At 40.2% G+C, this 20,627-nt stretch overlaps 1 protein-coding gene across 1 annotated transcript in view; it reads right to left on the bottom strand.

Moving 5' to 3' along the window:
• Window positions 1-16,570, bottom strand: part of TMCC3 (transmembrane and coiled-coil domain family 3) — a 90,922-nt gene extending 74,352 nt beyond the window's left edge. The window contains exon 1 of the mRNA XM_039703990.1: window positions 16,467-16,570. Coding sequence (XP_039559924.1) covers window positions 16,467-16,544 — 78 coding nt within the window. The 5' untranslated portion in view covers window positions 16,545-16,570. The remainder of the gene's footprint in view (window positions 1-16,466) is intronic.
• Between the last annotated feature and the right edge of the window lie 4,057 nt (window positions 16,571-20,627).

Raw genomic sequence — 20,627 nt, forward strand, 5'->3', positions numbered from 1 at the left:
TGCAGAGATACGCCTTCCTGCATGGCACGTTTCAACACATTGCTGGCAGTCATTGATATCCGTATAGAGACCTGATGCCTTGAGAAAATGAAGCTCATGATCTCTATGTTCAACTGTTGAATGGTCAGGATAAGATCAAGCACCTTAAAGCCTGTTAAATTTACTTGGATGATGTGAAACGCCAACAGTGCACTGTGAATTCCTGACTCATAGGTAGTGCAGCAAGGAGTGGTAAACATGAGCTAGCCAGAAAATGTTCACCAGAGGTCAGTGGATTTCCCACAGAATACCAGGCAGCAAAGGCATTTCCACTCAGGCTGAGACATTCTGTCATTTGACAGAATTGTACTCTGAGAATATGAAACTCACAAAGAAGTTTCCATCATGCTCAATTTATTATTTGGTATCTTTGCTATGCTATGTTGATTCTATTTATTCTTTGGTTTCTTGCAGGGTGTTGTTCTGTCCTAAGGACATTTCCCCTTCCCTCCACAGATATTTCTTGGACGTTCTATATCTGTCACAGTTCCCTGGGGATCAGCTGCCACCTGAAACCTGCCCAGATGGTCAGGACCAAACCTGCAGGGTTAGGAAATAGCTTCATACAGGGCAATGAGCAGGACACAAACAATCCTGTATGAGAATGATTCTGTATGAGCTGTTGTTGCTCCTGTTGTCCAGGAACAACAACAGCTTATAAACAGAAAATTTGAAAATAAGGTTAAAATGTACATCCTCAGCATTGAAGGGGGGAAGGGCAGCAGACAGAAAAGATTGGGGCTTATTTTTGTGGAGACAAGTTATGAAGTACACTCTGTGCTGTAGATGCAGATACTTTTCTCTGATGCCCTTAGCTGTGTCCATAACTAGAGTTAGGGAACTACCAGTGTGATCCAAATGGGTAACTACTATGTGCCTTTAAGCAGTCTGCTTACTTCACTAAGTATAAATAATAAACACAGAAAGCAAACAAACACAAACAAAAAACCAAACCAAAAAGAAACCAAAATCAAACCCAAACCAAAACAAAAATAAACCAAAACCAACTAAGAGCAAGTAAACCAAACCCCAGAAATATCTGACAACAGCAATGCCATTTATTGATATGTTATGTGCTCCTCAGACAGTAATTCAGTTCTTTTAAAACAGACCAACCAGCCTACTAAGTGAGTGTCATGTCATCTCTTACTTGACTAGAAACCACATATAACCATAAAGAGAGCTGCAACACTGCCAGTGAAATTTATTCTTCGATCCTATCATGGTAAGAACTCTGGAAAATGAAATTAGGGAAGAATTAAGTGTTTTAAAATATTTGCTCAGAATAAAGGAGAACATTTTCAGATAAAGAAGCTTCATGTATATGAGAATTAATAAATACTCAAAGTCTAAGTATTATAAAAGGTAAGTTCTGTGTCATGGTTCTGCTTAGGCAAGGGAAACTAAGATAGAGAATGTTAACTTTCCATTTCTGCACATAAAGTCCTGCTGCTTGCTATCACACCAATGTTTCCAGTTAAAACAAGCACACTAAAAGTCACAAGTGTAATGAAGCCTTTTTCTAATCCAGCAATTAGTATGTTATTGAAGCCAGAAGACATAAGGCTGTGTGAGGGTGGTGAGCAACCTCACTGATAAACACCACATCTGGATCCCATCACACACCATCCTGCTCTAGCAAGCAAATGGTCCAGCAGATTCAGCCAGTTATTCTCTTGAACAATAAAAACAATGAGTTTAAGCACATTTAAGTTTTGTTTGTAGCATTATGGTCTGAGAGAGAATTTCTCTCTCAACCTCTGGATCCTAGTCTACTTCGGGTTAACATCAGTATTTTAAAACCCTAAAAAAGCAAAGCATCAAGATCCTTCAGTAAGAAAGCAAAACACAGTATAAAATTATTTAAGTGAGATGTTCCATTTGACAGTGTTGTACATTGTTTAGTCCTTAGTGGAACAACTAAGGAGGAACTCAGAATACAATTAATTGCAAACATCTCTAATGTGGAAGTAACAGCAAATGGTAGAAAGTGAACTCAAAAGAAATCTACTCATAAATGAGCAGATGCTGATTCTTTGCTGTATTTCAAAGTTTAATGGAGGCCCCAGTGGCCCATGAGTGCAGCCACTGCTTACATGTAAATGGGACAAGCACATTCAATATATTTTTCCCAAGCCTTTTTTTATCTACACTGAGAATTAGCCAATATGTTATTTTCTAGACATGATACCAAAGAACTTGCTCAGCTGCATATTAGTCATAAGAAATAGGAAGACATGTGTGACACATCTTTTAATGAAGAAATTAAAAAAGAAGTGAAAACCCATTTAGAGAGAACTCAAATACACATATATCACACAAGACCATGGGGAAGGGAAACAATTTCCCAGCTCCCTCCTCAGGATCTTTTCAGAGATTAGTAGTCTGCTTGCAGGAGTCCTATTCATTTTCCAATAATCCCTCAGGAGAGACTGTATGAAAGGCAGATACACTCACTGGAAAGAACATATGGGTAATAGATCTCTATGCATCATTAGAAAAAGAGAATATGAATCAATGCAACTAGTAATACAACTCTATCACATCCTGGCAGCTAGACAGATGGGCTCCTAGTAAGGAAATTGGAAGCAGCTGGAGTTGTCTTCCTGCACAATATTAATCCTCAAATTGTATTTTGTCACAGAACAAAGATAGACTGACTTGCCATACCCAGTACTCAGTTCTGGAGCTTAGAGGACCCCAACAGGTGTCACCAGCCTTTCATTTTCTAAAGCACTGCAGTAGGCTCTTGGTTTCCTCACACACAGCACCTTCTCATGGTGTCCAAAAATGTCAAGACAGCCAAGAGCCCAAAATGCAAGATCTGGCATAAAATTACTTTGAATGCTCAAAGCAGAGCCACAGCAGGAATGTGGCAGGAGAGGTGTCTGCCCTGTGCACCATCTCATACAGGTGGAAGCAGAGGAGAGGGGGCAGTGAGAGGAAGGACAGGATGCACAGTGCTATCCATGAATTCCTGCTTGTCCTTCAGCCCTCAAAAGCACACACACAAGGAGATTAAAGGGAACAAAGGCACTCACTGTATCACAGAATCATAGAGTTATTTAGATTAGAAAAGACCTTTAAATTAAAGTCCAACCACTGAACTAACACTGCAAGTGCACCACTAAACTCTCTCCTGAAGTGCCACATCTACACGTCTTCTAAATAGCTCGAGGGATGGCAACAATTTCCCTGAGCAGATTGTTCCAGTGTTTGACAACCCTTTCATTAAAGACATCTTTTGTACTATCCAATCTAAACCTCCTCTGGTTTGGGTTGTTTCATCTCAACCTATTGCTGCTTTGAAGAGGTCAGTCCCCACCTGGCTCCACCCTCCCTTCAGGTGGTCTTAGGGAGTGACAAGGTGTCCCCTGAGCCTCCTTTTCTCCAGATTAAACAATCCCAGCTCCCACAACCACTCCACATGATATTTGTGCTCCAGACTCTTCCCCAGCTCCATTGCCTTTCTCTGGACATGCCCAGCACCTCAATGTCCTGCAGGGAGGAGCCCAGAACGGGATACAGGATTTGAGGTATGGCCTCACCAGTGCCAAGTACAAGGGACAATAAGTGCCCTGGTCCTGCTGGCCACACTATTGTTGATACAAGCCCAGTCAGCTGCAATTCAAGATGGGGAGGAGGTAGCATGAGGCACGGAAATATCTGACAGCTGAGGTACATCTACATTGTGTACATACATGTACCAATACCCTAGCTGGTGTACACAGCTTCCAGAAATTTGGAAAGAAGCTGGTAGATCCAGCACACATGGTAAGCAGGCTGTGCGGTAGGGAAAGTAAGAAGTTCTATTAATTACTGAGACTCACTGAGGCCTAGAAATTTTACATTTATGCAGTTTAGAAATGAAACACTAAAAAGAGATGATTATCTGCAGCAGACTTTCCTAAGAACGTTAATAATAAGTTATTTATTTCCCTAAAGAGAAGAGATATTTCCAAAACTAACTCAAAAAAGCTCAATTCAGTTATTAGCCAAGTTTTGTAGGAGGGTTTCTCTTCTGCTTTCCTGTGGAAGGCAGAGCACTCAGTAATCAGAGCTCATAAAGTGTTCTGTTCTGTTAGCTTCAGTTCCTTGTTGAAGAAAGGCAGTTTTTCATTCTGGTGAACAACCACATCAGTACTTCAGGCCTCTGCATGAGTGACCACAGGACACTTTTAGCAGTGGTGTGTCTCTCATTTACCCATGGAGGAGGTTCATGTCCATACTCAGAGAAATGAAATTCTGATCGCTGTAACTGGAGGTGCTCAGGAGGGTCCTGACTGCATTCTCACCAGATCTCTTAGAATACATTTGGCTCTTTGGAGTGAACATCACAATGTTCAGCTATAAGTACCTGATAACTGGAATCTTCATAAATCTGCACTAACTGTTCTAAAAACCAGCTTTCACAGGAATGAATTAAGCTTCATAATATTCCTGAGATTTAAGCAAAAATTAGCCAGCCAGTATAAGTAAAACAGTAACATATTTCATTAAAAAAGCCTCCTCATTTATTGTTGACACCTCTGAATGCTATCAAATATTAAAAATAATTAAAATTTATTGCAACTTCATAACTGGTTAACACCATGCTGTCACTCCCAGATTTTTTTTCAAAATGAAACATTTCAAGCATTTCTCTTTCTATGAAAATTTCTCCCCAGACCTAGCTTTAATTTAGGGTGAATTCTCATTTGTTTTCTGATCCTATTTCTATCCTACTTTGTGATGACTTGCTTAGTAGGCATAGGCAGCAAATATCCATATTGTAGGTAGCCTCGTGACTACTGTTTTTCTAGTTCTGTTCCCTGATCCTTTTCTTTCTTATGTAAGTATTTTCTAAGATCCTAAAATCGCAGATGAAAACTGCCAAAGTTTCTAATTTAGATTTAATTACCTCTCATTCAATGTGCATCTATAAGTAGACTAGTCTGCTCTGTGGCAGTTTAAAGTACTAAAAGTTTCTTCTTCAGAATCAAGGACTGTACCTTCAATAGCTACATGGATTTTCTTCACCAGGCTCAGTGAATCTAGTACAGCTAGAGGTGTAAAAGAAAGCAAGTTCTCTTTCATGATAGTGATGAGAAAGAAAAAGACAAAACAGCTTCATTTGTGGAAAAAAACCTAATGGCATTCAAAGAAAATCTTTGAAATATGAAGCTGTCACTTAGAAAGGCTGCAGAATCTGTGATTAACTGGGACTCAGTGATACTACTGCCACCAGAGGGCTAAAGTTTTACTATTCAAAGAGAAGATATAGGTTGAGACAACTCATACATTAGCTGTATGATTCAGACACAGCACATGTCCTAGTTTCTACACAAATTTTCATTAAATCGAGCTTCCTGTTGTTGGTCCTCCATAAGCATAAGCTTGGCTCTTTCTCAATAAGACTAAAATATTTAGTTCACTGACAAAAAGTTCACAGTTTCTGTTATGGCAGATGTTACCTACATGACTTGTTGGCATGCTGAGTATCTGATTTTGCTGCAGATTAAGTGTAAATACACTCCATGGCCCACAGGCAAGGCAAGAACCCAGCATTTCAAGCTTCCAGAAGGAGATACTGACCAGAGTCCTTTAGCCTAGGACTGGACCACAGTCTCCACCTAAAGACAGGTTTGTGTAAATACCAGCTAACTGGTATCTCCCTAAGTCTGCACTAACTATTCTAAAAAACAGCATTATTTTATACTCAGCATCCTGCTGATTGATGATGAGAGAAATAAGCTGTGCAACAAAACCCTGAACAATGTCATATCTAAAAATAGCCAGCAGTTCAGACCAGTGGAGTAATAGCACTTAATATTGGTACTAATTACAGGCCAACAGATTGCAGACCAATTGCAGACCTTGGAGCTAAGAGCAGATTTCTGAAATGAGCCAGAACAAGATGTACTCAGAAAGACAAAACACTCTTGGAAGCTATCAAGAAGATAGCTGCATCAGATCAGCCTCACACTGAGATGCAAGGAGAGCCTCTTAAACAATTAATAAAGCTGCAGTACCTAATTACTTTTAATGGCCCTTGATATGAACACCAGTGCCAAAGTACTTATAAATAAGACTACTCAGTGATTTTCAGGGGCCAACACTGGGCTCCACAATGCTAGACCTCCATTTACAGGATCAGGCAGAGTAACCCAAAAGCACAGTTAATAACTCATAATACAGATTCATCTGCCACATCAGGGATCATCTTCCCAGAGCTGCTCATTAACTACCAACAGAGCTTCAGCAAGCACAGGTCAGAGTGCTCTGTAATTAGAACAACACTGCATCACCATGCACTGAATCATGGTGACACAGCATGCACAGAGAGGAAAGGTTTAAAAATGCCCTTTAGCACTCTCTGCACAGGAGATGAAGTGAACTGAGCTGGGAGTACCATGGGCAGGCAGAAACTCTGCAAGGGAGGCTTGGGAAAGAAAAAGGAGACTTGAATAGACTTTGAAGGTCAATCAAAGATGGGAGAGAATGGCAAAGTGCATTTGTCAGGAAACTAGGGAAAGAAGGAGCTCCTGAAGCACAAGAGAACAGTCACCCCTCTCAGAGGAGGAGCAAGAGGAAAATCAAAGGGTGAGAAGGAAGCAAGAAATCACATCCTGAAACAAGGAAGCTTCTACAATGCTTGGCTGCACCCAGGAAGAAGCACAGCCTGAATTACACTTTTTTCCCAGCTGTCCATACTTCTCCCTGCCATTCTCACTCTCAGGAGCAGCAAGATAAAATCTGTGTTAAAAAGCCACTTGCTTTTGCCTAGGTGAGCAGGACCTGTCATGTTCTGCCATGCATCCCAGAACAACAAAAATGTTCTGGACTTCTGTTTGGTCTTGCATGGAACTTGGTCAGAGGATACTACCAAAGCAGTATTTTCAGTGGATGCTGAAAGATATGGAAAAAAAGGACAACAGTTTAAAAAAAATATTGCATTCGCTTGAATGAAGAAAATAGCACTTGCCATTACTATCTTTCTAACATTCCAGCTGTGATTTACTTATTCGTCACTTTCCAGCCCCTGTACCTTGCATTTCTGCAAGGGCGTTACTGTGGGATCATCAGAATCCCACAGTTCTCAAGCTTTTCTAAAGTTATCTTAAATGCATTAGAAAATTGTAGGGTATGATTTTAGAGGAGGGAAGATGAGATACACACATAACAGTGCCATAATATCCACCAATTTTGGTTTCATTTTGCACAGAACTTCATACTTTCATAGCATTTAATGCATTTAAAATGCATCTTTAATCAATATGTTTTCCAGTTAGATCACTCATTTCTTCTACACAAATTTTCTAAGGAGACAGAAAATTTTCTGGAAAGCAGGAGTAGTCTGGTCTACTGAATTCCCATGTCTTATATTTCGGAAGTCTTGGTGATTGTCAGCTCTAACCTAAGTTGTCCAAACATTTTTTTATGCTTAAGATTTCCCCAGAATTAGGCTCCCACCCATCCACCTTTTGCATCCAAATATGGTCTAGAGGTAACTGCACGTCCAAAGAAAAGGCATCTCTGCCCTCCCCCTTCCAGGCTAGGCACACAAGCACAGCATGCTGTGTCTCTCAGTAGCCAGCATCTCCAGCTGCCCCCAGAGGAACAGAGACTCACCAGCACTACGTGGATAATTTCTTAACACACAGGCCAGCAAAGGATAAGGGGTGAATGGATAATTGTGTTTCTGGATTCATGTTTAGAGCAGGGGGAGTCTGAAGGCAAATTTGGGAGCCAAATTCCTTCCCCAAGCCTGTCAGATAGGAAGTAAAGCAATCACAGTCACATGCCACATCCTTCATTCCTTACAAGAACAAAAATTATTTTTGTCATGTATTACAAAACCTTTTATTCCTTTTCTTCAAAAGACACCAGGTCCTAGATGCCCACCAGCCTACTGTCAAAGTCCAGCAAACAGAGAGGACCAAACTATTTGCTTTAATCTTGTCCTCAAAATAGACTAAACCTTTTCCCCCCCTCAAATTTTAGACAAACAATTCAGCCCAAGTCAGATATTCAGAATTATCATCTCCACTCAGACATTTAAAGGGTTGTAAACTTATTCTTATAAATCCTTCCAACACACTATTCTAGCTCTCATAACTTCTGGCCCAGTATCCAGATCAGTGTCATCAGATGAATATATCACCTGTCAGTGGAAAAATAACAATGCCAAACTTGAAAGTTTTTAGCTCTCTTAGAGAAAATGTGAAATGGGATCTCAGTACATCAAACAGCTTAAGAGTCAATATGAATGAATGAGGAAAGCCATCTTCTTTGGATCAGTATCAGTTTTCAAAGTTGACATCAGCAATTCTGCTATTTGCCCCAAAATATCACTTGTACAGAGTATAACTACACCTGCACTCTAAAAAATTAGAAAGGAAATAGAGTTGGAGCTAGTCATAATATGAAAAAGTAGATAAATAATGAAGAAATGCTAACCTTACCCCCCCTTCCTGTGCCCACTAAAATTTGAAATATGCCTAGTGGTCCTTTCTGTACTATATTTAGTAGACCTTTTTCCATTACATGAATTTAAAATAATACATTTGAATTCTGCTCATGGAAAATCTTCTCCCCTCATTGAGCACAATGGCATATATTGAAAACAAAATCAGAACCTGCCAGTGAAAGTGATGTTTCAATTAAAGCCTTTTTTTGTTACAAAGTAGGATATTTGCATCTTGTAAGTGGAGCCAGAGCCATTTTCCTTTTGAGCCCTGTCCTTCAAATATTCTTGAATGTATGGGACTTCGTTTGCACTAATTCAGTGTAGCAATTCTCATGAGCAGAAATTATTTATGTGGTCCTATCTACTGCGTGATGGAAAAAAAAAGAACATTGTGGTGCTTTTCTTGTATGCCAAGAGCAGTGTTAGAAGAGTGTGGTGTTCCCTCAGCTGCAGACTTGGGCTATAGCCTGCCCTCAAATCACATTCAAAACTGTCTGCAGCAGTCATCTCTCAACACATGAGGGGACTCATAGCCAGCAGAGTTAGAAATGTGATTTACAAACACCACAAGGCACCATTTACTCTCATTCCACTTTATATCTCCTTGGTGAAAAACAATATTCTTTGTTATCCAGTTTATTGTTGGAGAGTCAGGTTACACTAACAGCAGAGACTAACTCATCAAATCAGTGTCCACTTACTCCAATTAATAAATGTAAAGAGATACAAACCTAGGATCAGAATGGGAGAGAAAAACTGAATGCAAAAACATCACGTAGAAAAGTAATGTTTCTCTGTTAAAGGAGGATTTATTCATAAAACAGGAAAAAGAATTTCCAAGCTGTTCAAAATAATTTCTGGAACCAGAAATTCATACAACACATTCCATATACAAGCCTAGCAATTCAGTCAGACTCATTGCCCCTCTTACTCATGAGGAAAATTCTGGAGAAGTGCATTGCTGAAGGGTTGACAGGTCTTACAGCTCCACAAGAGGACATTGGTGGGGATTGAGTGTCATTTTGCAAAGGTGAAGCAAATATTATACCCAGTAAAATGCAGAATTGTTCTAAATTCCCTGAAAGAACATTTGTGGGAGGAAAACACGTCCTTGCCCACTCCCTGAAAGTGCTCAAGGCCTGACTGGATGAGGGTCTGAGCAATGTGGTCTAGTGGAAACCACTCTGTAATTCTAGGAAACATAGAAAGATGGTGCAAAATTAGTAATTCCACAGTTCTTTAGAAACTGGGAGAGAAACAACTTACCCCAGACATCACCCATCACCAGAAGTGTAAGGACCAGGAAGGCAATGTCCATTTTCAGAGTATTATGGCTGTGCTTCAGTCTAAAACTAACTTCTCAGTGCTCTGGAACATGCCCCTGGCAGAATCAAAGTGGTCTCAGGCGGCCAAGGCAGAGAGTACCAACACACTCAGGGCAGTTGTGCCTGCAAGGACTGTCAAGTCAAAGCCAAGCTTTGCTGATCCCTGTTTCACCCTCCCTTTGCCTCATGTCTCTCCTGTCACCTAGAGACACAGGCTGCATCCAGCCTGGGAAATGGGAAATCCCTCATTATCTTGCTTAGACCAGTGAAGAGAATCCTAAAACAAGGTATTAAGCTCAGAAGTCCAACTTATTTGTCTAATTTTTTTTTAAATAATTATGATGAGTAATAACTTCAAGTCTCCATCTCAGTACAAAGACATAGAGAAGCCTGATGCAGGCTTCTTAACAGAAATGCAGAGCTGAACAACATGTTTGTCAATTAGTAAACCCCCCAGTAAAGGGTCTGACTCTTCATGTAATGAAACAATTATGGTTAGATCTTATTACTTATTAGTTACAACACACTGGCATTTCCAGTCTAGGGCAAGACACTGTGCCTGGCACAATGCATCCAACATAAAACATAAATAGTGTCTCTCTTTGCAGAGCTGTGGCCTAATGCCTGATCCTACTGCTGCTCTTTAAAACATGCAAGTAGAAGTTATATTCATATTAAAATTAGCAATGGTAACAGCAGCAGTTATTTCTACTGTCAGAAGGAATGCAGGTCATTTAGTTGGGAGTGTGATCCCTTCTTCTCCCCTCTGTGCTGCTAGGAGTTCACCCTGCCCAGAAGATGGAAATACAAGAAGAAAGCTTCATAGCTGGTGCAGAGGTTTTCACTTCTGGCAAGTATTGCCGGAAATCCAAAGCAGAACTCACCCTCTCTCCAAGGCAAAAGGCAACTGCTTTTTTTAAACAGCAAGGGCAGACTTTGACCTCTGTTAGCCTGAGAAAGGGAAGGGGATAAAACCTAGAAACAAACTCCATGGAGATGCAGTAATATCATGTCCTCAAAAGTAAACTCAGGTTTTCCAAATGAGATGTAGTACAATCTGTCAGCACAGGATGTAACTAAGAGTGAGGATTCCAGCTGAGAGAGGGAGCACGAACCTTGGTGAAGAAAGATTTATCAAAATGTGGGATGCTTTCCTTAGGCAGCTGATGAAGGCTTCTGTGCTGAAGCAATGTGAAAAGCATCAGAGATACTGTAGGAAAATTCACAGTGACGAAGAATATGATCCAGCAGCCTATCTCTTAACATCTCTAATCTAAAATCTACCAGTTTGTGAAGGCAAAAGTATCATGAAACGGAATCCAGTCTAGAAAAGACTTATGAAAGTAACCAAAATGCTTTCATCTTAGTTCCAAATTTTGAAAAACTATGATTCTTTTTTCCTCAGACCATGTATGCTGTTATTTTCCATGTCAAGTACTTGTGCATAACTTTCAGCTTAGCAGTGTATGAAAGCAAGGGGGTGTGGCAGAGGTTTTTGGAGGTAAGGATACCCAACCCACGCCACTACACAGAGACATGAAAGCAAGGGGGTGTGGCAGAGGTTGTTTTTGGAGGTAAGGATACCCAACCCACGCCACTACACAGAGACACACCTATCTCTAAAAGCAATAGTCATAAAACTGAGAAAAAACAGGAAGTAATAATAACCTTATATAATTTGGTATTTAAAAGAAAAAAATCCAAACAAATTTCTTCAAGGTTTTGGGTACATTCATGTGCAGATAAAAAGATAAAAAAACCCAAACTAAACAAAAACCCCATAATCTGAGACTATTCTAGAAACAGGAGATTTTTAATGTAGTCTGAACACTTTCATAGCATCTGTCATATTGATACATTATAAGTGCATACAGTTACCACTACCTTCTAGAAATTGTTTATCTAGAAGGCACAGAAGGATCAAAGTACTGTGAGGATGGATAGTCTGGAAGGGTCACAGGTGCCCATACTTTTCTGTTTCTATTCTTTCAAATAATGAAAACTGTGGAGGAAGATTTTTCAGGGACAAGGAATGCAAAAAATCACTATTATTAGTAACATCAACTAAATCCTGCTTCTCCAAAAGGTGGGCTCCATTCCTCTTACAAACTTCTCTCTTTCTACCTCCCTGTTTAACAAGTGCTACAATCAGTTGGCCAAGTCATCTCAACTACATGCAGCACTGCCTGAAGCCTGCAACCAGAAAACAAGAAGAAAGAAGTGGTTTTCATAGCTTAGGACTGGAGTAAATTCACATGGCCTAACCATTAGTTTTTTCATCTTCATTTTCCAGAAGACAGCTACATATGCGAGTGTCAGAGGTAGAAACTTTCATCATTTCAGTCTTATGTACTTTTTTACTGTCCTAACAGAGAAAAAAAGCATTCTTCCTCAGGAGTCCAGATCATCTTATCCAATTCTCTCTCACAGGAAGATGCTATCAGCTAGGACACAGCCATGCAGAGGTACTTCCCTGCATATACTCAAAGCAGCCAACAATGAAGACAGTAAGAAACTGCTCTGGTGAAAGCCCTGTTTAAGCATTCACATTTATCTGCCAGTGGATTATTTTCTTTTTCTCAAGTATTTTCTGACAAGACTAAAAATAGTTTAGCGATGAAAGCCATTAATAATGGAGTGAACTGTGTTGTGGGATTTGGTGTCACATAAACTGTAAGAAGAAACAACAGCACAACAAAGGTTGGGTTAATACTGCATCCCCTGTGGAACTCAAAATAACACCTAATTGACACGACAAGGGTTTGTGTTAAACTCGGTGCTGAGGCAGTCCATTGGCCTTTCTGACAAACAACTGCTCCATTTTTTTGTGTTTTCCCATTCACTGAAGCACAGACATTTTAGGTCAGGAAACACCACAACACACAGCTCTGATCTCCTGCACCACATGAGACACAGAAGTCAGGAATCCCTGCAATGGAGAAATGACTTCTTCTGAGCCTCATGAACAAACACTGACCTCAAGAGTTTATAGAAGCAGCAAATCCCAGGCCTGGTCAAGATTTGCACTAAGCTTGGCCTCCATTCAGGATTTTTTTTACCCCTCTAGGATAGATTGAAAATGCACAAATCAATTCCTGTCCTTTTCAGGCAGGCAGCTCATGCTTTATGTTCCAACCTCTTACTCTCTTAAATGGAATTCACTCTTCAAAACAAACTCTCCTAGGAGTGAAAGTGCAAGGAGATGGTAAAATTTCCAGTATGTTGGTATTTGTGACTTAAATAATGACATTAATCTCACTTTTGGGTAGTAGAAGGCTAGAGAATAACCCAGCACACCTTTATCTCCCAGAGGTATGAACAGATGTGTAGTTTTATGGACAAGGCTCCAAAGCCAGATGGGAGCTGCTGCCTTGCAGATGAAGTACCTGACAAAACTGAACTGGAAGCAAATGCTACATTCTCAGTGTTCTCAAGAGTAACCATGTTAAATCAGAGGAAGTAAAGAGAAACTGCTCACTGATATTTGCTATGAAGATGGCATTACAATGGATTACTTAAAAGTTCAAACACAAGTCAGATTAGTTTCTCTCCAAGGATTTCAGAGCCTCCCTTTATGTATATATTTTTAACACACATGCTGCATTTTCCACTATTATGGTCAATAAACCCTTTCTGTGGATTTGAGACACTGTTTCTTAAATCTCCTTCTACAAAGAAAATTAATGGATAACCTAAGAAAGAACTGAGACTTTGCAGCATTCCGTCTTGTATGGCAGATGTAGGAGAGCCCTAGCATGTCATCATCCACAATGCTGGATAAAGACCCCTTACTATAGTTGCAGTGCACTACCTCTACTCTTAGAATATTTTTGATTAGAAAAGACCTCCAAGATTATCAAGTCCAACCATTACCCTGACACTGCCAAATCCACCACCAAAGCATGTCCCCAGGAGCCACATCTACACATTTGTTTGAATACCTTCAGGGATGGTGAGTCAACCACTTCCCTGGGCAGCCTGTGCCAGTGCTTGACAGCCCTGATGCAACCTGAGGCAAGTTCCTCTTGTCCTGAGATCCTTATACAGATGGGGAGCTACATATACATGAATGGATGATACATGGAAGGCAAGCCCAAGTCTCACTGTGTTCCAGCCCACAGGCACACACAGAGAAAACTATTAAACCACACCATACAGCCATCTTCCAGAACTGACTTTCCAGGTTATTCCTGCCTGATACACTGAATAAGAATGAAAGTCACTTGAACATGAGCTGGTCTAAGATACTGAAGCCCATCCATTTAATCCCCGAGTGGCTATCTTTAAAACAAGGGCATGATGATATATCATTTTGTGGAACCTGAGCTTTCTGCAATCTTCTGACAGGATCACCTGGTCCTGTCAGGACTCTGTCCTGTGTGGCACCATAGGAGAGCTGCATTTGAAGAAATGAAAGTGTAGGAAAAAGTGCAAAATACCATCATAGTGTGCTCAACAAACAACAGCCATTAAATACACCAGTTTATTAAAGAGGATAGATGAACCAACAAAAATTAGTTTGTCTAGAATCTTTGTGCCTCTCTAGCTGTGTGCTCCCAAGTACAGCACTGCACTGTATTTCAGAGACAGATGCCACCAGACACTGCACAGCCCCAGACTGAGAGGAGCAACATCTATTTTGCTAACATATTAACACAGACTAATGACAGCAATATCTAACAGGGAGGAAACGTTCCCTGGGGATCCCACCATGCAGCAGAGAAGAGAGGGCACAGTTAAAGCATTAGCAGGAGGCCTTCTTTCAAAGTACCCCTGAGGTGCCTGAGGTTTTCACCAGTGAGCTATAGCCTGATGCTCAGATGCCAATAATAAGAAAAATATCCTGCAGTCCCAAAAGAAAATCAATCATACACATCCCCTTTACCTCATCATTTGAGCTACCTTGTGTGTGTTTTTCTACACCATTTAAAGGCTATATATAATCTTCTTTTAAACAGGCTGTAAATTGTCTTATTTACATCACCACATGGTGACTTTTGTATATTTAAAACCCTTTGACTGCCATTGGCTATTAGGTGACTGAGCTGGGCTGTCCTTGTTTAAGATTCAGGTACCTGTAGTTAGGCAAGGAGTACCCTGAGCCAGGCAGTCAGTCCCAAAAAACACCACAATAAAACAGGAATTCCCACTGGGTTGCCCAACTCCCAATGTTGTGCTGCTTAACACATTTAAAAAAACCAAAACAAACAACAACAACAAAAAACCCCATAACTAAAAATACATTTAAAAATTGATTGTGCTTGTTTGTTTGTTTTCTACTTCTGGTATGGTTTCCCAATTCAGTTTTCTCAACTCTTACCCACATAATGTCAGCTCTTTTCTGTCCTCTCTATGCATACGCTGCTCACGCAAACTCTTCCTATTCCTAATTAAGTTTGCTTTACCAAAATCAGCCTTCCCCTAGCCACAAAATATATTTGTTACAGATGACCACACAGTCAGGGGATAATTATGAGAAATAAAACTTGTTCCACTTTCAGGTCATGTCTTTTATTCTGCAACAAAACTGCACCAAGGAAAGGGCAGGCTATTGCATTCCCAACTACTATTCAGAATCTAAAGATTCACTAAATCCAGAAGAAAATCTTATTTTGAAAAAATCTGTTGCCTTTTCTTACAGTCAATACAATAAGAATAACTTATGGTATAGTGTATCCTGGCTATTATATCGGAAAAGAAAACCATAGGACTTTTAAAGAAAGGAAGATGACAACTTTTAGTGATTTAATTGGTTTTAAAAATTAATACTCACTAAAACAGGCAAAGACTGTTCATAAATTTATACGACTCATTAATACCACTGAATTCTGTATGTGAGCATTTGAGTCAGCAACAGTGAAAGCGATCTCCTGGCCAACTTTTCTTAAGCATATAATATTAAAGTCATAAACTGAATCAACTGCTAACTTGACCAATGAAAACTAAAATTATCCCCTGCAAAACAAGAGATGGGTGAGGAACATGACAAATATATTTGGAACACTGCAAATACAAGTCTTTCCCTGTTTTTCGAAAACAAAGGACAATTGTAAGTTATATAGAATCACAGAATATCGAGTTGGAAGAGACCCAAAAGGATCACTGAGTCCAACTCCCTGCTCTTTGCATGACTACTTAACACTGAACGACATGACTACCATGGTGATTACAGTAAGAGCTGCAAACAAGAACTATGAAAATACTGATTAACCTATTTCCTGATCTTTCATAAACTTCAAAAGTACAACAACTCCAGTAAATACTGATATCATCACATAGAACTCCTGTCATCTAATTAATCACTGGTAGTTATTACTGCCAAACTCTTGACATTTAGGATACAAATACTCCATCCTACGTTAACAGTCACCTCTGCAGGCTGACTACTACTTGTTTAGCATATGCACAGCACAGCTTGCTGTTGTGGAAGTGAAGATGACAGAAGACATAATTCAAGCTACAGTGCTTGAGCATCTGGAAAACACCTTTACTCACAGACTGCCACCATAGCTGACCACCTAGTCCTGGCTGGAAAAGCAAATAACAGCTCTATCTAAATACAGTTAAGTTTTACTCAGGAAGCCAACAGTGTTCCTTAAGCAACACAGAGTGATAAATTTCTCCCAACAAGGTGAGAAGGGTTAAGTAGGTACCATTAACACGGAGAGGTAGATGGCTTCTGCCTTCCTGTAGCAGCTGTAGGAGTTATCCCTGGAGAGACACGAAAGCATAAACTGAGCAGCAAGGACCTCAACAACACTGAAGTCAGACAAGAAGTTTGTTTCTATTTCTATAAGTGCAACCCAGCTGTCTGCTAAAGATAGCCTGAGAGTCTTCCTCAAAACTAGATGACTCCTCCTCTTTCATGAATGCAAAGCCTCTTGCACTGCTTAAGCATGCACTCACCCCGTCTGTCTAGGATGGTGTAGAAGGTGCAGGAGGGCTGGAGATGCAGTTTCTGAAGGCTGCTTTTTCTCACCAAAGAGATGTGGGCAATGTTTCCAGGATGAATTTTAATAGCTGAATATTGCGAAACAAACTGGAGATTCTGCAGGAACGAGAAACTGCAAGGAGGACCCAGGTTTGCTCTTTTTCTAATTATGTACTTTTTCTTTATAAAGTACATTAAAATCCTATAAAAAGATGTAAACTGGTTTGACTTTTCACTGCAAGATTATTAAGGCAAATGAAAGAAAAATAAAGCCTTTGTTCCTCCTCCCTACACAGTCACACACAATCAAGCTTAAAGTTGAACAGACAAGAGTGCTTGCAGATTGGAGATGCCAAAACCTCTCCCATGTCTTGTTCTCAGGCTAGCAGAATGAGCAAAAGAATAAACAAAATAATTTTATTAATGCACTTTTTGATCAAACAAGAGTAACACAATCTTCATTGCTTCTGCACTGCAGAGCAAGCTTTACTGAAGCAGTGCAACCACCAGCTCATCTTTTTTGATTTTTTATAGTGCTATTTTCCCAAAATATTCTAGATCTATTATTCACAACCAGTTCGTTCCTGCCCTCTGCATTAGCTACATCCGAGAGGTGCTGTGGGCTGCATGAGCTGAACCATGAGGACACAGCACTTGCTCACTGCACTGAGTGCAAGGCTCATACTGCCTCCTACCTCACACCCCTCTTTTGTCAGGCCCCTCTGCCATATTTGGCACTTGTGCTGTACACAGCTCATTGGTGTGATACATGGTCTCCTCAAGAAGCCACCAAATCCAGCACAAGAGGACATGAAGCAGGAGAGGGGCTGCAGTGCTATCTCCTCGATGAGGATATTTCAGATGGTGACACTTCCCTCTCCTAACCCACAGATATGGATTAGGACTGTGACTGCTCCCTGTTCTCATGACAATGGCCCATTGCATCATCCAGCACGAGTTGTCTTCTCGACTGGAAAAAAACAATGCTGTGCTTGAACATGAGGTTTTTGACCCCTGCTAGTACTTCCCATGCTCCCATATTCAGCTGTTATTTATACACTGCAGCCTGCAGAGGCTTCTTAAAAAGGTACAAGTTTGTCCCCACCTACCTCCTCCTTCCTCACACCGCAGGTACAGGCTGGTAAGGGAGATGTCCAGGCTACCCTCCAAAGAAGTCTCTCTTGTAATCATAGCCAAGGAAGTTAAACTCCCTGTCCCTCCTGAGGTTACTGGGAGTTCTTGCTTTTGATTTTCCAGCATTTGGATCTTACCTTGTTTAGAGAGGGTCAACTAGCTATTAGATAATCCACTCCTTTTTCAACACAAAATGGAAACCCTGGAGCACACATTAAAAAAACCTTTTTTTATTTTTTTTAATTTAATACTCTCTAACATTCAAAAGGAATTAGATAACAGCTATAATGGCTCCACCTACTCTTGATCCTTTCTGCTGCCAGAATGTTTTGTGTAATAAATCATGCGAGTGCTACATTATTCCAAAGCTAAAAATGGAGCAGAGTCAGGAGGCGGCACAGAGCTCTGAATACAGAGTACAGAGTCGTATTTGATAACATCTGCACTCAGTCTGATTTTAAGCTTCCTCAGGTTAGGATAATGAACTCAAATGAGAGGGGAAAGGTTCACAGAGTGATTACAGCACAGGCTGGCTTTTAAGCCATTTTTCTTTCAACTTCAATTTCACCACATTTTGATTTAGATTGGGTCAGCTCCTGTAAAGAGTTCTGCTCAACAGATCACACTGAAAGCATCCTTTACAGCTCCCCAAATCCGAGACAGTTGTTGAAGTGTGCTGAGAGAGTGCAGGTGAATAGCAGGATGCAATATAATTTTTCCCCCAATCAGAGGGATGAGATCAATTTTTTCCTCCAGGCCTGGAGAGAGAGCTTCTAAAAAACAGTCCCACTAGCCGTACTGGGCCTAAAATACTGGTTCATACCTTAAAATGAGTAATAAGCACTGATCACAGGAGTGGATTTGATGAGGCAGCTGGTTCTAGCTAAAAGCAGACACATTATACTAGTTGCCCTTTATTCCAAAGCCCTTTCCCCAGCATCTTCATGGAAGTAATAGCTATCCATAGAGAATAAATAATCAGGCTAAATATGACCCCTACTGCCTTTGCCATGTTAACCTTAAGTATCATCTGTGCTTCTACTAGGTTAGTGGTGCAATGCAACTCTCCAAAGGCTTACTCCTTAGAAGAGGTTTTAACATCTGCTAGGGATAAGTATGGTTCCATCATGAGGAGAAATTTTAGTCTTTTGGCTTTAAGAACAGTTTTAGTTAAAATAGCTGATCTTTTTAGATGGCTAAACACACACTTTGTAAGCTATCGCTAGTTTAGATTGGATAAAACACTATGTTTCATCTATTGACAATGAAAAACTTTTGGGAGAGATCCATACCAGAGAATTGAAAATAATAAATCAAACAAGGGTGGGGTTTTTTCGTTTTTTTCCCCCCACATAGTCCTAACATCTAGGAACTGAAATTCAGTGAGAGCTGAAATTCACGGGGAGCTAATTAAAGTACAGCTGCAGGCTGTTAGTCCAGGAAGTTTTAACACCCACTGCTGCTGGAAATCACATGGACCAGCTCACAGATTTCTGGCAGGTTTTTACTGCTGCACATTTATCCTGTCAATAACCTTCTGTGATGCAAAAACATCTTAAGGGTTCTTTCCATATCCAGATGGTGTTGTTTTTTCCAGGCCAGTCTGCTAGATATCTGATTTGAAGATAGCCCAGCAGGCTACTTAGATATTCCCCTCATATGACTCCACATTTTCTTCTATGACTGATTTACTGGAACGAGAAACAATAAAAAGCAAAATTCAAAATTGCTATTTGCAGATGTGCACAAATGCAATTTTACTGAGAAATCAAATGGAGACACCTCAGTAAGAAGTGATCAAATACATGAGCACCTCTTCTGAAAAAGAAGAGTAAAAAGAACAGATAATGACTGACATGATTTGAATTAATGAATATTAAGGCCAGCAAGACTAATGTATTCATCAGCCAGTCTGACCTGCAAAATAGCGGCCAAAGTAAACCTCCGAACTTTTCTGTTTCCACCAAATTATTTTTAAGTCTATACACAGGCATTCATTAAGAACATTCATTTAGTCATTTTATCATCCTGCCCTGTTCCAGTTTTATTATTTATTACAGATACAGCAAAGGAAGATGATTTTGTTGTACCTTTCTCTTCATGCTTTAAAAGCAGATTTACAGATTTCTGATCTGCTTTCTGAGGGCACTTCTTGGTATTCTGATCACAAACCTGCACCAAACCATAGCCCCCAAATGAGGGAAACTAGAGGGACAGCTAAAACATACCAGCAGTGCTTAGCTCACCAGTACTTTCAATCTGTTTTCTACTTCAATAAATTTCCCTTTTTAGAAATAATTTTCGCTGTTTTTCCTGTAAATACATTCTCTGCACTGTTTTCTGTCAGGTGCATATTAACATTGCAGAACACTCTCAAACACTTAAGACAACTGCCAGTTAATACCAAAGCATGGACCATCAATGATAGCATCACAGTTTTCTTCAGTTCACTCATCTAGGACTGAGATCTGCATGTCCACCTATTACCAGTAGGCAACCTTAAGAAATGTAACTCACCCAAACTTAAAACTTATCTTTAACTTCTAACATGCACCGATATCCCCAATATCTAGCAAACCAGAATCATTAAATCAATGTCCTCCTCCAATCACTGAAAAACCCAGGAGTAGTCCTTCAGTCTTAGACCCTCTGGGCTTGAAACCAGACCTAAAAATATACTTTGAACCCGGAAGGGCAGAAAGCTGCAGGGACTAGAAAAGTTCCAGGCATGAGCATCACCCTGGCTGCT

This window comes from Passer montanus, unplaced genomic scaffold (genome assembly GCF_014805655.1).
Source record: "Passer montanus isolate IOZ18808 unplaced genomic scaffold, ASM1480565v1 scaffold17, whole genome shotgun sequence".
NCBI lineage: Eukaryota > Metazoa > Chordata > Aves > Passeriformes > Passeridae > Passer > Passer montanus.